The sequence below is a fragment of the Zingiber officinale genome, chromosome 9B, assembly GCF_018446385.1.
Source record: "Zingiber officinale cultivar Zhangliang chromosome 9B, Zo_v1.1, whole genome shotgun sequence".
Classification (NCBI taxonomy): domain Eukaryota; kingdom Viridiplantae; phylum Streptophyta; class Magnoliopsida; order Zingiberales; family Zingiberaceae; genus Zingiber; species Zingiber officinale.
The window spans coordinates 105,811,247-105,831,851 of NC_056003.1; the positions used below are offsets into that span (position 1 = coordinate 105,811,247).

General features: G+C 36.2%; 1 protein-coding gene across 1 annotated transcript; it reads right to left on the bottom strand.

Moving 5' to 3' along the window:
* Positions 1–9,177: 9,177 nt before the first annotated feature.
* On the bottom strand, positions 9,178–10,347 carry LOC122025688 (uncharacterized protein At4g22758-like). Its single transcript, XM_042584527.1, has 2 exons — positions 9,690–10,347; positions 9,178–9,607 (listed from the first exon to the last, which is right to left on the bottom strand). Exons 1-2 carry the CDS (start codon positions 10,108–10,110, stop codon positions 9,423–9,425), a joined length of 606 nt encoding a protein of 201 aa, XP_042440461.1. The 5' UTR covers positions 10,111–10,347; the 3' UTR covers positions 9,178–9,422.
* Positions 10,348–20,605: the final 10,258 nt, after the last annotated feature.

Sequence of the window (20,605 nt, forward strand, 5' to 3'; positions counted from 1 at the left end):
AAATTCACTAACATTAAATGAGAAATAGGATAATAAAAATTGAAAAGTTGTTTGGTTACATTATTAAATACTTTAAAATTTTCACAAATACTATCACAAATATTTCATTAGTGTGAAAATAAATATATATTAGTTTTATCAATATTTTATATAAAAATAAATATAATAATTCTCTATATTGAAATGAATCTTATAATAATTAATTTGGTGAATTCCAACGTGTTAGTACATCAAGTGAAAATTTTCTAGGTTTTTTTTCATTATTTTTACAACATCTACCTAATTATTTTATTATAGATGGATGTGATCATAAATATGAAATAATAATTCCAAATGATTTAATATAATTTTCTAAAATTCTTGAACACATAAATTTAAAACAAGATATAGGCAATGAATTTGAAAAAATAACACTAGCATTATTAGAAATAACATTATCAAATGATATTGAAAATATTTTTTGAGTTAATCCATATTATTCTAAAATTAAACATAATAATTCTGAGATATTATAAGCAATATTATGAGTTCGCACACTGGAAACGCTGAATGGAGGTATTCCTAAAAACTAATTTTGAAATACTTTTAATAATCAAGTATGATTTTGTAGTTCCTAAAGATCAACAAGGAGAGGAGAAAGAAGAGTACCTTTGGACGAAGAAGGAGCAAAGTGACTTCATAGCCAACAGCAGAGCGAAATATCACTTTCTAAGTGTATTACCACAATAAGAATTCAATCGCATCAGAAGTTATACCTCGGCCAAAAATCTTTAGGAGAAATTCCTAGAACTCCACGAAGGCACATCCAAAGTGAAGCTTGCACAATGGGACATTCTTCAAAACAAGCTAACGAACATCCGCCTTGAAAAAGGTGAGAAGGTAGCCTAACTACACGCGGAGATCAAAGAGCTAATCACCGAACTGGTCATCCTCAATGAAACGGTAACCAACCGGGACTCGGTACGCTACGCACTCAACGTATTTCTCAGAACTCTAAATTGGACTTTAATAATATACGTCTATTACATCTCTAAGGACTTGGAGGTAAGTACCTTAGAAGAACTCTTCTCTATATAAGAGTTACATGAAACTAGATGTGCATGTACAACAAAAGAGTCAAGCTATAACCTGGCACTGAGAGCCACTAAAAAGGATGAATCTGAGTCAGACTTAGATCTGAAAGCAGACCAAGAAGCCTATATGGTAAGAAAAATTAGAAAGTTTTTTAAACCTAATAAATTTAAAGAAATGGAGAACAGAAAAAAATCCAAGAAACAAGAGAAAGGTCTGATGCTACCATTGCCAAAAAGAAAGACATATAAAGGAAGATTGTCCAAATCTCAAGAAGGAGAAAAACAAAGGGCCACAACAAAACTAACACAAAAATCTCAAGGTCACTTGGGACAAGAGTTCATCATCCAAGTTAGAAATAGAAGCATATGCTGGAGTGCACTGATGGCAAGTCATGAAGAACAAAGCAAGTCAGAAGCTAGCATCGATGAAGGGGGAGCGACATCAGCTGAATGCAGCAATGCAGGGGGAGAATCTAACTTCAGATCCGACATGATAATTGAGGTATGTCTCTTACCTCCTGATCAATTGTATTTTGGTATAAAATCTATGTCTAAGTCAATATATAAATTAAAAAATGGGAATGAAAAATTGAAAAAGGAGAATTTAGAAATAAAAATAATCTTAGCAAAATCATGTTTAATAGAAAATTTTGATAAATTAAAAATTAAAAATGCTAAATTGAAAGAATAAAAAAAAAATAGTTTAAAAAATTCTATATGTTCAAATTTTACTACTTCAAATGTTAGAAATTATCAAAGACTAAATTGGTATTATACATTTTATAAGGGACAAATTAAAAAAGTAACAAAAAAATATATATCTAGAAAGTACTTGATTAATCCAATAGAAGGAACCTATATTGAGTTCCAAAATCATGTTTAGACTAAATTCTTTACACATATTTATAATTTTAATTTAATATTTTTTTTACTTTTTCAAATGAATTATTTCGTAAAATTTTTGATCGAAATTAATTAGATCTAAATTTTTTTGAGAAAGAGAATCTAATTACTTAACTGTAGAAAAAATTTAAAATTTTTGTGATCGTTGCATTATTTTTAAAAATTATTTTTTCAAAAGTCATATTTTTATTTTAAAAATATTTTACTGAATTATTTTTTAAAAATTATATTTTTCTGTGATAAATTATCATGTTCTCTATCAAAAAAAATATTTTCTAAATTTTTTGACAGTTAGTAAATTTTCTATGAATTTTTTATCCAAATGCTAAATTTAAATATTAAAAATTCTCAAAGATTAAATTTCTAAAAATTAATTTTTTAAAAAAATACTTGTTTATTAAATTCTCAGAAAATTTTTCAAGATTTTTCGAGTTTAGGCACTATTTTTAGCTTTTTTTGCAAAATACATCTCTTAGTAGAAAATAATTTATTTTTGCTTGAATTAATTTTATTTTTTTGTGAAAATTTTATCACTACTTTTGATATATATGGTTAACAGTTATAAAAACTTTCAAAAAATTTCAACACATAAAAATACTTTTTATAAATATTTTGTTTCAATTGCTTTATAAATCATAAAATTCAATTTTCCAATTTTTTAGTGTTAGTCACTAGTTCTGGAACCTTAGTTTTTTTTAGCACTTATTTTTAATGTGATCAAAGGGAGAGAATTATAGATTAAGTCTAAGGGTAGGTGCATTTTAATTTACACATTTTATTGCATATTCATTTATTTTAACATTTGGTTTAACCCTAACTTAACTTGGGTTGATCCACATCAAAAAGAGGAGATTGTAAGCACTCATTGTGATTTTGGTGTGATCAACGAAGTCTAGTTAGGTCCTGTGTATGTTTGATGCCTTGTGTCTAAATATGTAAGAACTTAGGAGCACAGGAAGTCGAGCAAAAGACGCAGCTAGCGAGAAGGATGACATGAGAGAGTGTTAACGGGCTCAGTGCATCCGAGAGATGAGGTGTTGCGGATGAGTATGCTAGCGGACGAGAAGAAAACGTGCGACATTTCCAAAGGACGAGAAGTTAGAATGGAAGCTTGCATGAGGAGAAGACCGAAAATGGGTTTCGATGAGCCCTATTCTAGATGGCCGAAATCACCCAAGCGAACAGAGCCGGAATGGAGGAGAACCGGATAGTCACTAGGTGTTGACTGCCCAAGCGCCTAGACCAAGTCCAGGCACTCGGACTCCCTGGGTGCCCCCAGGGTGCCTCCTCGATGTGGTGATGTGTTAGCCGGGTCTGGGCGCCCGGACCAGAAAAATTATTCCCAGTCGAATCGTTACGATGCGAATAAAATTTTATCCATGCCCAAGTGTCTTGAAATGTCATGTCAACAAATGGTCAGATTCGACCATCAAACTATAAATAGAGTTCTGGTCTTAGTAGTTCAACACAACACTTGTAAATGATTTTATTTTTGTTCTACTTTATAATCAAGTGCTTAAATTGTTGTAAGAGGCTTCTCCGCTAGAAGAAAATTTGATAGTGAGCTTTCAGCGTCTTGGACTAGCAATCTTTTAATTGCAAACCTAGTAAAAAGGTCTGCCTCTTCTCTCTTTCTTATCAATTAGTTTATTGTCAAACAAGTGTTTCTTTAGTTTGAAAAGTCAAGAAAGGTTTGATTTTTATTCTCAGGGCAATTCACCCCCCTCTTACCGACATCAAGGGGGCCAACAACATCCATGGTCATCTTTCAGTGGGTCTTCCCCGCTCAGCCTCCACATGCTGTACCACTTGTGTACAGGGATCTTGATGCTATTGTGCTGCTCTGCTCGGGCCCCTTTGTGGTGGGCTATTGTTCAACATTCTGGGATGGTTGTTGGCTCGGGGATCAGTTCCTTCCTTTGAGCCGCCTGGGTCTCCTCAATGTTGATGTACTTGGTAGTTTGCTCGAGTAGGTGATCGAAGTCTCGTAGGGGCTTCCGGATGAGTGACCGAAAGAACTTGTCCTCTAAAAGCCCTTGTGAGAACAAACTTACAAGGATCTAGAGTGGCTGATGGGACCTCCATAGCAACTTGGTTAAATTTTTCAATGTAGGCTCGCAAGGCTTCCTTGGGCCCTCACTTAACAACGAACAGGTTGACATTCGTCTTCTGGAGATGGCGACTGCTCGTGAATTGTTGTAGGAACGCAGAGCGGAAGTCCTTGAAAGTACAGATCGACCCGATCGACAACCGCCTGAACCACCTTTGCGCTGATCCGGATAACGTAGTGAGGAAAACCTAGTATTTGACTCCGTCAGTGTACTGATAGAGCGTGACCATGTTGTCAAACTTGATAAGGTGATCCTCGGGGTTGGTCGCCCCCGTGTACTCTCCGATTGTTAGTGGCGCGTAATGTCGTGACGGCCGATCATCAAGGATCTCCTGAGAGAATTGCTTGTTTATCCGTTCGGGAGAATCATCGAGCCTTGGTGCTTTACCCTTTCGTTCGTCCCAAGTGGGTGCCTCCTCCGATGATGATCTTTCGGCCCTATCCGCTCGATCATGTTCTTTTGAAGGGGTGCGGAACAACGCTCGGTGATAGGGGATTGGCGCATTTGGTGCATCTCTAAATGTGTCAGTTGGCTTGTTGTTCGGCCTATGAGCGACGGGGTTTTCCACTCAACCTCTATGGTCAATTTGTTGGCCGGTCACCGACGCCACGGGTTCATTCGCTTGGCGATCGGCTATTGTCTGCTGTTGCTCCAACGTCTTAGTCGCCCGTGCTTGTATCAGCATTTTCAACTCCTCTTGTGTCAATGTCACGGTGGTGAGTCATCCAACATCCTCCATCTTTGCATTTCAGATTCAGGTAAGCTTCCCACAGATGACGTCAAATATGATCTTGTCCAGAAATAGTGAAGATGGAAAGCTGGGGATGTGGCTTTGAAGTTGATGCAGTGAAGACTCCACGTAGTCCTGCAATACAAAAATGTTAGTGTCAGACAAGTTAAATTTAAAATCGAAAAGAAAAATAAATATACATGAAAGACAAGTTAACTCACCGAACCTCTCCAAAATTTAAAATTAAAGTAAAAAATTTAATGAGCTCATGAGTTTAACCCTATTATAGCTGTCTGGCCACTTTACTATGAATGAGTCAAGAGCCGAGAGAGGTAAGATGTCATTTGAAGAGTTCAATGCTGATCGAGAACGCCATGTGGAAGAATAAAGTTTAATTTAAGGTAAATATATTGATTTTAAGGTCATTGAAATGTTTTCTTGTTATAGTAGAAAGATGATTATGTCCATCTTAGATGTCTCTTATAGGCCGTCCTTAGATTATATATAAAAAAATAAATTATATGATGAACTTATATTCTACCATCAAAATTTTAAAATCATTTCTTGGGTAACTTATTGAAGAAGAGGAAATTAAATCAACCTCTCCTTCTATCAAAATGTTTTTTTTCTGTAAGTAGATCATAAGTCCTACTTCTCTTCTATTATTATTAGATATTCATATTTTACAAACCCAATTAATTATGAAGGCGGACAACCTTCTTCTTAGTTCGGCTATCAAATAAATCTAAAAGTATAAGTAACACCTGGTCCAATAGTCAACGTCTTAAAATTTTTATTTCATTGAAAGAAAATATTCTATAGTATACTATAATTGAAATTCAAACCTGGATTACTTAAAATTTACTTAACGCTTTGTCGCACCATATCCAGGGGTCCTACTTCTCTTATATTAGCAGTATAGTGAAAGTGTTTATGCAAATCTAATGAGCAATCCAAGCCAAAGAAAAATGGAGGGAAAATACATTAATAAGAGATTTGTTCAGATCGGGCAAATTACATTTTAATTGCAAAATGAAAACCTTTTGATATTAATGGAATCTAAAGAAGCGCCTTGAAAAGATTACTAAATTTTAGGGGCATTTTAAAAATTACCCGTATTTTATTGAAAGAAGGAAAAGAAAAATTTGTTCACGGCTAGATGAATTAATATTAGTTTCAATAGGGATTCACATGTTGGAAGGTCAACTCTTTCAAAATAAGATCAAATAAAATCCGCTTTTATTAATTGAAGAGATCGTAATTCTCTTCAGTCAAGAATGATCAAGTTGATTAAATTTGGATTGATTTCAGTTTAAATTTTGATATTTGATAATATATGAAAGAGAAGTCATGTAGGTTAAAAGAGGATCATATACTTAACTGAGTAAGTCTTAACTGGATATTAAACAACGAAAAATCCTAACGGAAGGTTAGGTAGTGGAAAATCATAACTGAGGCTATGTAAAAGAAAATCCTAACTAGAGATAAGATAATAAAAATTCCTAACTGGAGGCTAGACAAGTTTGAAGTCTACCGAATGATTAATCCTAACTGAGGTTAAACATGAGAAAAGTTCTAATAAGAATTTAGACAACTGAAAATCCTAACTGGAGGTTAGGTAAGAGTGAGAAGTCTACCCATCAATGAATCTTATAATAATTAATTTGGTGAATTCCAACGTGTTAGTACATCAAGTGAAAATTTTCTAGGTTTTATTTCATTATTTTTACAACATCTACCTAATTATTTTATTATAGATGGATGTGATCATAAATATGAAATAATAATTCCAAATGATTTAATATAATTTTCTAAAATTCTTGAACACATAAATTTAAAACAAGATATAGGCAATGAATTTGAAAAAATAACACTAGCATTATTAGAAATAACATTATCAAATGACATTGAAAATATTTTATGAGTTAATCCATATTATTCTAAAATTAAACATAATAATTCTGAGATATTATAAGCAATATGTGATTCATCAAAACTATATATACTAACAATCTTTTTTGAATATTCCAGAATTATTGATCAAATGTCAAGTCACACTCATATACAAATGTATTTGTCAATCATCACTCCAACTATCAAAACATAAATTAATTTACTAAATTCTTTAAATTGTTTTCTTTATTTTATTAATTTTTTAATTGTACAAGTAAGCGTAGTTATAGGAACACGTTTAGTAGATGGATTAAAAGATTCTTTACAAAATATTCAAAAGTGCATTTAGATCCAAAACTAAATGAAAAATGTTCTACGAAAATAAATCTAGCTAATGATTCTCTTAATTTTTTAATTTATTATCGGAATATAAAAAATTATAATTAGTACTTTCACTAATAGAAAATCTAGATAATTGTATTTGAAAATAGTCGATTTCATATTCCATCGGGTGATTCATTTCTATGTGTCATTTCAATGACCCATAGTTGTCGCTGATGACTTGGAATTTATAGGAAGAATTGTAGTGCTTACATTTTGCAAGCAATTCTCCCAACAAAAGAGCGACTTTTTCAAAATATTTAGTGCAAATATAAGATTTAGAAGGAGGAACTTCTTGAACCTCAGAAGTAATTGCATTGATACTTGTGTTTTGGGTGTCAAAAGTTTGTCGGTCACATCATCAGTGGATTGAATGTTGAGCTCCTCATTCATATTCATTATTTTTTTTGCTCTTCCGAGATTGAGATGATGAACCTCCTTGGCCTCCTTCCATTGTAGTTGGAAGTGGAAGTCGAAAGCTATAGAATTGGAGTTGAAAGCATATAAAAATTACGAAATTGAAAATAAGAGTAGAGAAAATGAGTATGGAAACAATAAAATGAGCTCTCTATTTATAGAATTTGGAGAGTAACTGACACGAAATTCTAGTCATTGATTAAAAATGATCAAATGATCTCAATCGTTAAAAAAAAATTTTTAAAAAAAATCCTAACGGCTAGAACTCCAACAATCAAAACCACCAACAAGCATTCAAAACAAAAAAAAAAAAGGAAAAAGTCTGATTCGATGATTTTTATTGGGTTGGAATTGTAACTAACATGGCAACCAGGTCAACGAGTACTCAGCCTGTTAACCCAGCCTGAGGTTGAGTCTATTAGATCCTAGCCTAGTCTATTTTTTTATTACTTATGTAATTTTTTTATTTATCCCACTAAATTCACCCCTTTCACCTTAATTCAAAATCCAATCCACCTTTCAAGTCCTTTATAATTCTAATTTATGAATCCTTACTTGAATATTAGTATAACTGATCTCGTTTGGAAGCAGTGGAGAACGTGGACTATTGGCGACGTGGTTAGAATGCGAACCAAGTTGTCATGATCAGAAGGAAGAGGAGGGTGTGTTATTGTCAGAAGAGCTTACAAAGAGTAAGGGAGTTAGAATGGAGATCGGATTACCTCGGCTTTCCTCTCTGACGCTCATGTTAGTTTCTGCGATGTCATAAATGAAGAAGATGAACAATATAGCTAAATAATGAAATATGAGTATAAGGAGTATCCAGCGTACTTTGGCTCACAGGAGTAGAGTTTTTTATAGCATGAAGGAGTGATGTGTCATATCTGTGGCTATGTCATGTCAAAGGTGTCAGAGGGTCATGTCACCCATATCTTATACTATGAAGATCTTGTGGAGATCATGCTAGATCACATATACTACTCCATGTGTTTGAATACCATGTGTTCTGACAACTCATGTATTTTGACAACATATGTATTCTGACAATCGATGGGGGACTCTCGTGTGAGCCTGACAACGTATGTATTCTAATAACCTATGGGAGACCCACATGTGAGCCTAGGGAAGGCGTATGGGTTGGAGTGGAGGTGAATCGGAGAGTCGGAGCGACAGAGCCGGTTGGACATGAGCTGGATACTCGATCGGGAAGCTAAGCCCCGAATAAGACCAATCGAAAATTGACAGGTCAGCTCGGCTCACCATGAAGATTGGCGAGTCGGCCAAGAAGACTAGCAGATCAATTTTGCTCGGCCAGGAAGACTAGCAGATAGACTAGCGGGTTGACTGTGCTTGCCTAATAAGATTGACGGGGTCAATTTTGCTTGACCAGGAGGATTGGCGAGTCGGCTCTACTCAGCCAAGAAGACTGGCAGATCGACTCTGCTTAGTCAGAAAGACTGTCAGATGAGTTGCTCTGCCAGAAAGACTGACAGATCGACTTTGTCAAATATAAATTGTCTCATTGACCTCTCTTAACTTTTAACCCAATTTAATATCCGATTGATCTTCGTTTGTATTAGTAACCACGTTTAACACTCCCGCATCATTAACTATCTATGAATTTCTTGATATACATGTATATTCAAATTCTTATTCTATTTCGAATAAATAAACAACTAAATAAGAGAGTAACTTAACTCTCTTACCAAACACATAGATTACTTAGATCATAACAGAAAATTACATTACATCAAGATCCATAGATGTATTCGAAGCTTAAGAAACACGTGATTTATCTACTAAAAACTGCAAAAAATCTTACTCGACACGACAACTATATATGGACCATATACATGCTCAAAAGACACGGCATGATAGTCTAACAATTGTCCGTACGAGAACGAATCTTGCTAATCATAGCAAGCAATCTATGAAACTTAACCAGGAGATCTTCGTCGCCTTCTCCGCTTGCTTCGAGCAGGAACCCGCCGTCGCAGAGGAGGAGTTTGATTCCATGGTTCCGGAAACAAGATCAGGCTTGAGGCACAGGAAGAAGTTCCTCGATCCCAAATCGATCAGCTTTTCTTCGGGATCCAGACCTGAGAATCGAAAGTCGGCGATGTAATCGATCGACGCGTATACGCGGACTTCGATTTGACGTGTTTAAGTTTGCTTACGCACATTCGAGGCTGAACTGGGAGTAATGGAGTTCGAACGCCGAGGGGTCGCCAGCGGCGGGCAGCGGCGCCCTCCTACCCTCCCTGACGTACCGCCCCAGCGCCGCGGCCGCCAGCTCGCCGACGGTCCAGTCGGTGGACGCCACCACCTGCACGGGGCCCAGGCTCCGCTGCACCGTCACGTTCACCAGCACCTTCGCCGGCACACGCCGCGGTGAGGAAGACGGCGCCGTGGCGCCGCCGCGGAGGACGAGAAGCTCTGGCTGCGTTTTGGGCCGCCGCATCTGGCGGTGCTCCGGCGCCGCGGCGGTCCCGTGGTGGAACGAGGCCGAGCGCTCCGGCGGCGCGCGTTCGCGACGAACGCGCGCCGCCGTCCCTTCTTGGCCGCCGCGGAGGTTCTTGGCCTGCGAGGAGGAGGACGCCATGGGAGCGGCGGTGGACGACGGCGGATCAGCCGGAGTAACCACTCAGTTGACTTGCCCAATTATGGGAAACGATAACAACTAAAGAAGGCGAGAGAGGAAGACCTTGCCGCCAATCAATATAATGGAGCAGAGAGGAAGAAGTTATCTGGGGGAAGCATCATCTCCACTCTCACATCAACTAGCTAGCTAGCTTTTGCTTGCACATAAACCTCTCCGTCAATCATTAACTTCCATTATTCTATAAGTTGGGACACTGAGACAAATATATTCATCTTTTTAACATCGTTAACTTCCATTATTCTTACTATTTTTCTCTTTAATTTCTTCGTGATGATTGACTTTGCAAACACGAGGAGTGTTCGTGAAGCCTACGCACCTCATCAGTTCATTCCCAGCACGCCCCTTCCTTCCTCGGAGTCGAATCAGGCCAGCAATCAGTCAAGCGGTCCACGTCAACCAGCGACGGTCCAAGTGGGCCGGCCGGGTATGGTGGTCGAGGTTAATGTCTGTGGCGGGAGCTACGTCCCGATCCAGACCCATACTAGAATGTTTTCCATGTGGCGAAGTTTATTTGGACCGGAATTCGGCCGGATAAAATTTTGTAAACGTAACCGAACCGACCGTCTCCGTCGATGTCAACACGTGGCTCTCGCACGCACGAAAACACGGCTGGTGAGTAGATCCGCCAGCCGACAGGAGAGATTACACGCGTCGTGGGATTTGTGATTCGGCCCGGTTCGATCTGAATAATTGAGCACGTGGCGGATTTGGCAACGCGGAATTGGTGCTCGGGACACTTGTCCGGTCGTCGAAAAGATATTGCTCGAAATAGCATAATTTTTATCGTGCTAATTGCAAGTCGAGAGGACGCTGATGGCGATGGACAGTGTTTCTATGTTAGAAGTCCGATTGAATTAGGAGCCAACGTTGAAAATAATGAGTCTTTTAATCAATTTTAGGATTAATATAATTCCCATGGAGTATGAAAATGCCTCGTTAAGTAAGGCCTGCCTAGCGTGGGACGGAGTTAGGATATTAATTCAATACCAGCGCAATTATTCGCGCTACCTGGCGAGATAGCAACGAGGCAGTCTCACAAGCGACTGCTATCCCATCAAAAAGTGACATGGTCGCATAAGACAGCGGTGGGAGCGTATCTAACTGTTATACGACTGATATCACAAGCTTAACTCGTGGCGTTTAAGCAAGCGCCGAGTGTTATACGACCGTTAACGTTTAGGCTGTCTATAGCAATTTCTATACGGTCTTATCTTCCGATTTTAGAAAATTTTGGTTTCAAAGTCGTGAACTATGGAGCTGAAGTTTTAGCCTTTATATATATGTAATGCTATATTCTGTGACCCACAGGGGGCCCACGTTGGCTCCGCCCCAGTGCCTAGCCAACAATCCCTCTTGCCACCTAACTGTTTATTCCGATCAAATAATAACTATTAAATATTTTTAATCGAATATAGTTAGTGGTTCCATATTCAAAATTATGATATAAATGGAGTAAAAATTATAAAGCGTTCTATGTATGAATGATCAAAGGAGTTATCCAAAAAGGTGCTGCATCTCATGCATGCAGATAAAATGATACAATTGTCTTTCAAATAGTAAATAATGACGAAATTTTTTACTAAATATAATTCAATTCGTAATTATCGATTAATTTTAATTTAATCAATATTTTTATAACTAAATTTATTTCAGTCGGCGATTCCCGACTGAAATGATAATTTAGTTCCCGATAAAATTACCATTTCAGTCGGGAATCACCGACTGAAATAAATTTAGTCAGAAATTTTCGACAGAAATGGTTATTCAGTCGGCAAATCGATCCTTTAGCTTAACGGGTTTAGGAGTTTAGGGGTTGACTGTAACGCCCCGGCCCGGGCGGGCCCCACTCGGACCGAATCGAGAACGTTACCAGAATTGCCTATCGGGTTGACGACTAGCTCCACAAACTACCGGAGGTCCTTTCAGCATGCTTTGTCTTTACTCGCATGCATTCTGAAAAACTTCTCAGGAGGTCACCCATCCTCAGATTTCTCCAAGCCAAGCACGCTTAACTTTGAAGTTCTTAAATTTGAGCTTCCGAAAAGGAAGGTGCACCTTGGTGATATGAATAGTACCATCTAACCTTTTAAGTCATACTTAACCAGAATCTCAGAATCAGAGTATTACAATCACCCTCACTTAAAGATACAACGTCCTCGTTATGTAACCACGAATCACACCACAAATAAAATCCCAGAATCTCCCTCGCTAGGTGGTGCCCTGGGTGCTCCTGCCACAGGCGCACTCACGGTCACAAGATTGCTCTGATACCATTTGTAACGCCTCGGCCCGGGCGGGCCCCACTAGGACCGAACCGAGAACGTCATCAGAATTGTCCATCGAGTTGACGACTAGCTCCACAGACCACCGGAGGTCCTTTCAGCGTGCTTTGTTCTCACTCGCACGCACCCTGGAAAACTTCCCAAGAGGTCACCCATTCTCAGATTTCTCCAAGCCAAGCACACTTAACTTTGGAGTTCTTAAGTTTGGACTTCCAAAAAGGAATGTGCACCTTGGTGATATGGATAGTATCATCTAACCTTTTACGTCATACTTAACCAGAATCTCACAACTGGGGTATTACATTGACGATTTGAGTTAATAGATTACCGACAAAATATTAATTTCGTCGGGAAAATGCCTTTGGGTTTACTGGTTTTAGGGGTTCACGGGTTTGGGTGGGGTTATAGTTTACCGAGGGAACATGAATTCCGTTGGTAAGTACCAACAGAATATTAATTCCATCAATAAGTACCGACGGAATATTAATTCCGTCGATAAGTACCGCCGGAGTATAAATTCTGTCGATAAACGTGATTAGAAATTAGGGCACGTGATCTCCCTCTCCTCTCCCTGCGAACTTTCTCGGCTTTCTCGGAGATCTCCTCTCCTCTCCGTGTCTATCAACGGCTTTGTGTCCTCTCCCATTCTCGGCAATCGACAACTGGTGGCTCAAGTATGCTCCTCTCCTCCTCCCTCGTCTCTTCCGTTTCACACGCACGTTGGCCGCCGCAGGGCTTGCTTGTGGCATGCCTATTGCCTCAGGGGCCTGCTCGCGGCCAACCGGCCGCCCCAAGCGCCTACTCGCGGTAGGTCGGCCACCGCAGGCGCCTGCTCGTGGTTGGCCACCTGCGGCGGCAGCTCGCGGCTGGCCAGCCGCTGTAGGCGCCTGCTTGCGGCTGGCCGCAAGGGGTTGCTCATAGCCTGCTCATGGCTTCGCAAGGGCCTGCTCACGTCCTATGTCGGTTACCGCAGGAGTCAGCTCGTGGCCACGACCGACCACCGCAAGGGTTGCTTGTGGGTAGTTGTAGGCGCTTTCTTAGCCGCATAGTTTCTTAATTGTTTCATTGCATATTTGTGGCTAATATCTATTTGTTTGAACTTATTTAAACTCATGCAGAGGATCTCAAATATATGAGACAAACACAACTTAGATATGATGTTCAGGTGGATTTGATAGTTTACATGTCCATTGTTCTATACATTAGATTTATTTTACTTGCATTATCTTTTGTTTATTATAGTTAGTTTCATTATATGTATTGTTATTTCATTTAATGATGCTCTAAGCAACAACATGTGTTTATTAGAAAGTCTAAGTTTATAATGATTCCCTAAGCAATACCATTATATTCTAAATTTATAATGATACCATGATATTCTAAGTTTATCATTCATTTGTTTTAGTGTAGAGGAGATTTTTGGTAATATGATACGAAGATCGTGAGATGAATTGAGCTCATAATGCTTTATTTAAGCTTATTTCAAGTGATACAAGTTTAATAATGTTTTAAATTATATTCTCATTAGATAACAATGTATATGAACAAATATTGGATGTACAATCGATTAGAAAATGAATTTATCAGAGATGATTTTATTACTAAAGTTGAACAATTTGTGAACTTTGCTAAAAGTCATCCAGAATGTATGAATGGTGCCGAGTTACAGTGTCCGTGCAATCATAAAAAATGTCAAAATAGAGCTTCCCTTGATGAGGATACTGTAAACATACATATATGTAGAAATAGTTTTGTGTCAAATTACTATAATTAGTACTGTCATAGAGAGCCTTATTTATATAAACCGATTGGGCCTTCTGGTGGTTCATCTTCTGGGACTACTGTTACCGCTCCTGAAGCATCAAATAATATTGATATTCCGATGCAATCAATGGTTCATGATGCGATGAATGCAGTTGATTATTCCAATATAGATGAAATACTAACATCTGAATATCAGCAACTATATAAAATGTTAATGGCTAGTAAAAGAGAAGTCTGGGAATGTATTCCTTCTAATCATTCTCAACTATCAGATATTACAAGGTTATTGAATATGAAAGCAGAACATCATTTTTCTGAAAGATGTTACGATGACATTTATCAATTGATGTCAGAGTTGCTCCCTGCTGATAACATAATGATTGATAGCTTATATGAAACAAAGAAATTAAACAGAGGTTTAGGCTTACCTGTAAAGAAGATTGATTGTTGTATAAATAACTGCATGATATTTTAGAATGAAGACAACGACCTGAATGAATGTAAAATTTGTACTCACCCTCGTTTTAAGCATCGTACTCACATACCAGGGAAGAAGAAGAAAAATATTGCTTGGAAAGTGATGTATTATTTTTCGTTAACTGCTAGACTTCAACATTTGTATGCATCTACAGCTACAGCTTGCCACATGATGTGACATCATGAGCATGAGCACGAAGGAGGTATAATGTGTCATCCTTGTGATTCTCCTGCATGGAAACATCTTGATGTGTTTCCCTCCTTTGCAATAAAATCACGTAATATGAGATTGGGACTTTCTGCAAATGAATTTCAACCATTTGGTCAGTCGGGATAATAATATTCATCTTGGCAAGTTATATTAACACCGTACAACTTATCGCCATGGATGTTCTTGAAAGATGAATTTATGTTCCTTACTGTGCTTATTCCTGGTCCAGCCAATCTTAAAGATAAGATAGACGTTTTCTTACAATTTTTAATTGCCGAGCTGAATGAATTATGGAATGTAGGGTCGGTGACTTATGATGTTGTAAGTAAAACTAATTTTATATTGCATAATGTCTTATTATGGACGACCAGTGATTTTCCAGCATACTCAATGTTGTCGGGATGGAGCACGGCTGGTAAAGTAGCATGCCCACATTGTATGACAGAGTCCAATGCATTTTCATTATCTTTTAGTAGGAAGGTATCTTGGTTTGATAATCACCGTAATTTTTGACCAGTTGATCACCCTTTTAGGCGAAATAAGAAAGATTTTATAAAGAATATTATAGTCAGAAAACCTCCCCCAACAGTTCATGTTTCAGGTGAAGAAATTATTGAACAAATAGATAGTTATGGATTTCTCCAAGTATTTCAACCTAATTCTGATGAGATAAATAAATATCTTGTTAGGATGTGCAAGTGTGGTTGGAAGAAAAGGAGCATTTTCTAGGAGCTACATTATTGGAAGTATCTATTTATTCGACATACTATAGATGTGATGTATGTTTAGAATTTTTTTTTATAATATCTTCAACACTATGATGAATGTACCTGAAAGAACTAAAAACACTATAAAATCATGTGAGGGATTAAAAAGAACTAGTCAACAGATCAGAATTACATCAGAATGAAATAATCAATAAGTTTTCAAAAATTTGTTATACATTGGACAAAGATGATAAACAAATTTTATATAATTTGTTAAAAAAATTAAATTTTTAGATGGATATACTTCGAATATAAAAAATTTTGATTCCATTTTGTAATGTGAAGTCGTGAACTAAATATATAAATTCCATTTTGTAATGTGAAGTCGTGAACTAAAAATATATATATATATATATATATATAAAAAGACGGAGCCAAGCTTCACGGTACCCGGGCTCTAGCCCGGAGTTCCATCCAAATGTCATATTAATTTATCAATTATTACTTCATATTTTTTTAATTTTTAGGTCAATTTATCCACTATTAGCCCATACCATATCACCATCATTTCATATCAGCCCCGACATTTTTAGCCTGGATAAAATGTGATTTCTATCTCCGTCATTGTAATATATATACCAGCCCCAGTGTGTGTAGATATCGTCTTTGACTTTCCCTTCACACGTGTAATGCTATATTCTGTGACCCACAGTGAGCCCACGTTGGCTCCGCCACAGTGTCTAGCCAACAAGCCCTCTTACCACCTAATTGTTTATTCAAATAATAATTATTAAATATTTTTAATCGAATATAGTTAGTGGTTCGAAATTCAAAATTATGATAAATGGAGTAAAAATTATAAAGCGTTCTTTCTATGAATGATCACAGGAGTTATCCAAAAGGTACTGCATCTCATCTCATGCATGCAGATAAAATGATACAATTATCTTCTAAATAGCACTTTATTCTTAATATTATTATCTTTTTTTTAGTTTTTTCTTATTTAAATCGACATGTTATAGTAGTTATGAATTGACAGATATTATATACTATATAGTTGTAGTAACAAGGTATATTATCATACCGTTATAATAACTATAATTTCATAACGATTATAATAAAAAAAATTAAGATTAAAATTATTCAGAGCATTTGAAAAAATATTAAAACAATATTTGTTTTTTTAATTTCATCTAACCGTTACAAGTTTCATCCTATAATTAGTTATAGATATCTGAATAAACGTTGATTTAATATATTTTACATCTCGTGGTTCGATGTAAGTTAAGAGTTATGATTTTTCAAAATTTAATATTCATGTTGTAGTAGCTACAGTTGCTACAACTGAGATGTCACGCAGTTGTAGCAGCTACGATTTCATAATTACTACAACATGAATATTAAACTTTATACTTTGAAAGGTCATAATTTTTAACTCGGTTGAATCACGGGACACATAATGTATCAAATGAAAGTTTGTTCAAATATTTTCGATTTGACATATTATGTATCTCGTGCTTCAACCCAAATTAAAAGTTATGACAATTCAAAGTTTACCAAGCACATACGTAGTAGCAACTATGAAATCGTAGATGCTACAAGCCTACAACTATATGACAATTCAGTTGTAGCAATTACGAAACAGCAGCTGCTACAACTGCATAATATCTCAGTTGTAGCAGCTACGAAATCATAATTGCTACAATGTGAATGTCAAATCTTGAACTTTGAGATATCATAACTTTTGACTTTGATTAAACCACTAGATGCATAATATATCAAATTAAGTTCATTCAGATATCTACTTGGTAAGAGATTAAACTCATAACAGCCAAATTTAAGACTAAAAAATATCATTTAAATTCTTTTCGGAGGCTCTGAACAATTTTAGATTGTTATTTTCAAGTTATAGTAATTATAAAACTATAGTTGCTACAATTATGTGACAGCTCAATTATTAATCACAACTATATAGTAGCTATGGGTTTGTAGCTACTATAACATGTCCATTTAGATAAAAAAATAAAAAATATATATAATAATAATAAACTACTACTTTCTAGTAGAGGATAATTATGTACACCTTTTTATAATAAATCAATATAGGAGGTTTTTTTTTTAATTTTTGCACGTATAAATTATTTTTATAAATTTAAAGTCACTAAGTTATTAATTATTCTTTGCAAAAAGTAATAGATGATTTTATATGACTTAAAATTAAAAAAATATATATATTATTAGACTAAGGAAAATAATAAAATTGCAACAATATGTCATTTGATACGAATTCAAAACTTCTAAAATTGTTAAATAGTTTTAACTATAAAAGCTCACTCAAATGAGCACTTACGATTTAAGGTATATAAATCTTCAAGTTTTTTTTCTTCTAAAAATACATGACTCCAATAATCAATTATGCTTATTAAAAATATTTTATTTTAATTATTAATTAAAATGATTAATAAAATTTATTTGATAGATCTCATTTGAATGTATAGATTAATTATATTTTAAGATTTCTCTTGAAATATAATTCTATTTATTTATTTATGTAAAATAAATAAATAAATATTGAGGGACCAATTTATTAATTTAATCTTTACATATTAGAGCATCCACAATACTCTACTTAATGACATGTTATAACACTCCTTGAATATTAAAAAGATAGTCTTGAATGTGTTCAAGAGATTGAACGCGTTAAAGATGGGATGGGGTGGCCCAGCCTACTATTGTATTTTTTTTGTTTTTTAAAATTTATTTATTAAAAAAATTATAAACTTTAAAATTAAAAATTAAATAAAAGTGGTAAGTAATAAAATATGAGAGTATTTTTGTAATAATAATAAATTAAAATTTTTGATAGGATTTTTTTTTAAATAATAATAATAATTTTAACATTTTAAAATATATTTAAATTGTATTTATTTAATATGTATTTATAATGATATACCTCATATTTTTTTAATAAGATGATGAATATGTTGAATTTTGTTTTAAATTCAAAGTATTTTTTGTAGTGTTTTTAGTCTCATATTGCTAAGTGGAGAAGCTTGGAAGGGCTTAGCCCTTCCATCCTTGCTTAGCAATGATAAGAGGACCTACACGCATGCGCGGGCCAAGCCCAAATCGAGTGGATTTGGAGGGTTTGAGCAGGAAATCCATAAACCGGGCGTCACGTGCGCGATTAACAAATCCCCAGCCCGTGGGCCTTGCGCTCACAGGCGGCTCGGTCTGTTTTTGGTTTCCGATTCTCATTCGGTCTGAACCAAAACCAAACCAGAGTTTGGTTCCGCGCGTGAGGAAGGGACGCGGACTTCGGTTTTGTTCCGCGCGTGAGGAAGGGACGCGGACGCGACACTGAGGCGCGTTTCCTTGCTAGCGAAGCAGTGCTTCGTACCTTCTCAGAGTGAATAAAAGGGGACTTGCAGCACCTCTATTCTTCATTTAAGCCTCGAGCTTTCTCCCTTCTCTGTGCGATTCTTTCTGCTTTCTTCTCGTCTTTCTTATCCTGAGGCTTTGTCTTACGGCGATCTGAGGTTGGGTCCGAGTGTCGCGTCCGTTTTGGAGTGCACCTACGGACGAGACGAGCGGTTGTCGGATCTTAGGGGAATTTTGCCGGAGAGCCTTTGCACCGTGAGGCGACAATAAATTCTCTAAGGACAGTCGGCGTGCCGACGCTTCAACCGGATAACTATATTCTAAACTCTACTCCTTTATTTATCTGTCTATTGCATGCTTATTTTTATGCAAAAATAATACTACTTGTATTGCTTTATTATTTTACAATAGAATATTATAATGAGTTAGTGTTATGGATGCTTTCAAAATGATCTTATATTTATCCTCCCATAAAATAAATAAATAAATATTGTGAAACAAATTTATTAATTTAATCCTTACATATTAAAATGGCCTATTTTTGTCCTCCCATGTAAGGGTGAGCCAGGAATCGACTGAATTGAAAATTTTCAATTCGATTATTTTTAATTTTTTTTCCTAAAAGAAATTATATCAATTAATTGGGTTCAATTTTAAAATATTTTATTGAATTATACTAAATATATCGAATAAACTAAAATTAAAAAAATATTCTATAAATTTTTAAATAAATAGATTAATAAATCAATAAATCTCTCATAATACTTGATCGATTTAGTTAGTTAAAAAAAATCAATTAATTTATTATTTTTTTTATTAATTCAATTTAATTTAAACCGAGTACTTAACTCTTTAAAATGAACAAACCCTAACACTCTTTTACTCCGGAGCACTGAGCACTAATGAAAAAACAGATGGATTACTTATATCTCTTCATCTATTTACTTATCTTAAAAATGAAAGACCAATGAATTTGAAATCCATCTGTTCCATTTTTGGCTGTCCAAAATCGGACTGAACCAGTTTTCCATCTGCCAGACTGGTTTTTCTTTCCATAATAAATGTTTCATTCTCTCCAGCCCCTCACCATCGATCGATTCGTAGCCTCAGTTTAGATTTGTGGTTGTCGCTGATACAATGAGTAAGGTAGGACCCCTTATGCAAGGGCCGAAGTCAAGAAAGTTGACTGATGTTACGGTTAAAGTCAAGAAGGGGTCAGCACTCGAGACTTATACAGGCATATAGCTCGGTCGAATATTCCAACCGATTGGACCTCTTGTCCGATCGGATCCCTGAGTCCTCCCAGCTCGACAAAATTTCGTGTCGAGTCCAATTTCAATTTAGAATCAAGTAGCACGGTGGTATGGACCAGCAGAATAATCCGATCGATTGGACCTCTTGTCCAATCGGATCCTTGAGTTCTCCCGGCTCGACGGCATCTCAGCTGAGTTCTAATTCAATTCATACCCAAGTGGCACAGTCGCATGGACCAAGAAAATAATTCAGTCGATCGGACCTCTTGTCCGATCGGATCCCCGAGTTCTCCTGGCTGGATAGAATCCTGAGTCAAGTCCTTAAAAGAGTTGAGTCCTCCAGCGCCGAGTTCTCAAAGA

Bases quoted from the DNA above. Each gene is read 5' to 3' on its own strand.
- LOC122025688 (XM_042584527.1), bottom strand. From the start codon at position 10,110: ATGGCGTCCTCCTCCTCGCAGGCCAAGAACCTCCGCGGCGGCCAAGAA. The intron at 9,608-9,689 runs GTGCGTAAGCAA...TTCGATTCTCAG, and splicing joins CTCCCAGTTCAGCCTCGAAT to GTCTGGATCCCGAAGAAAAG.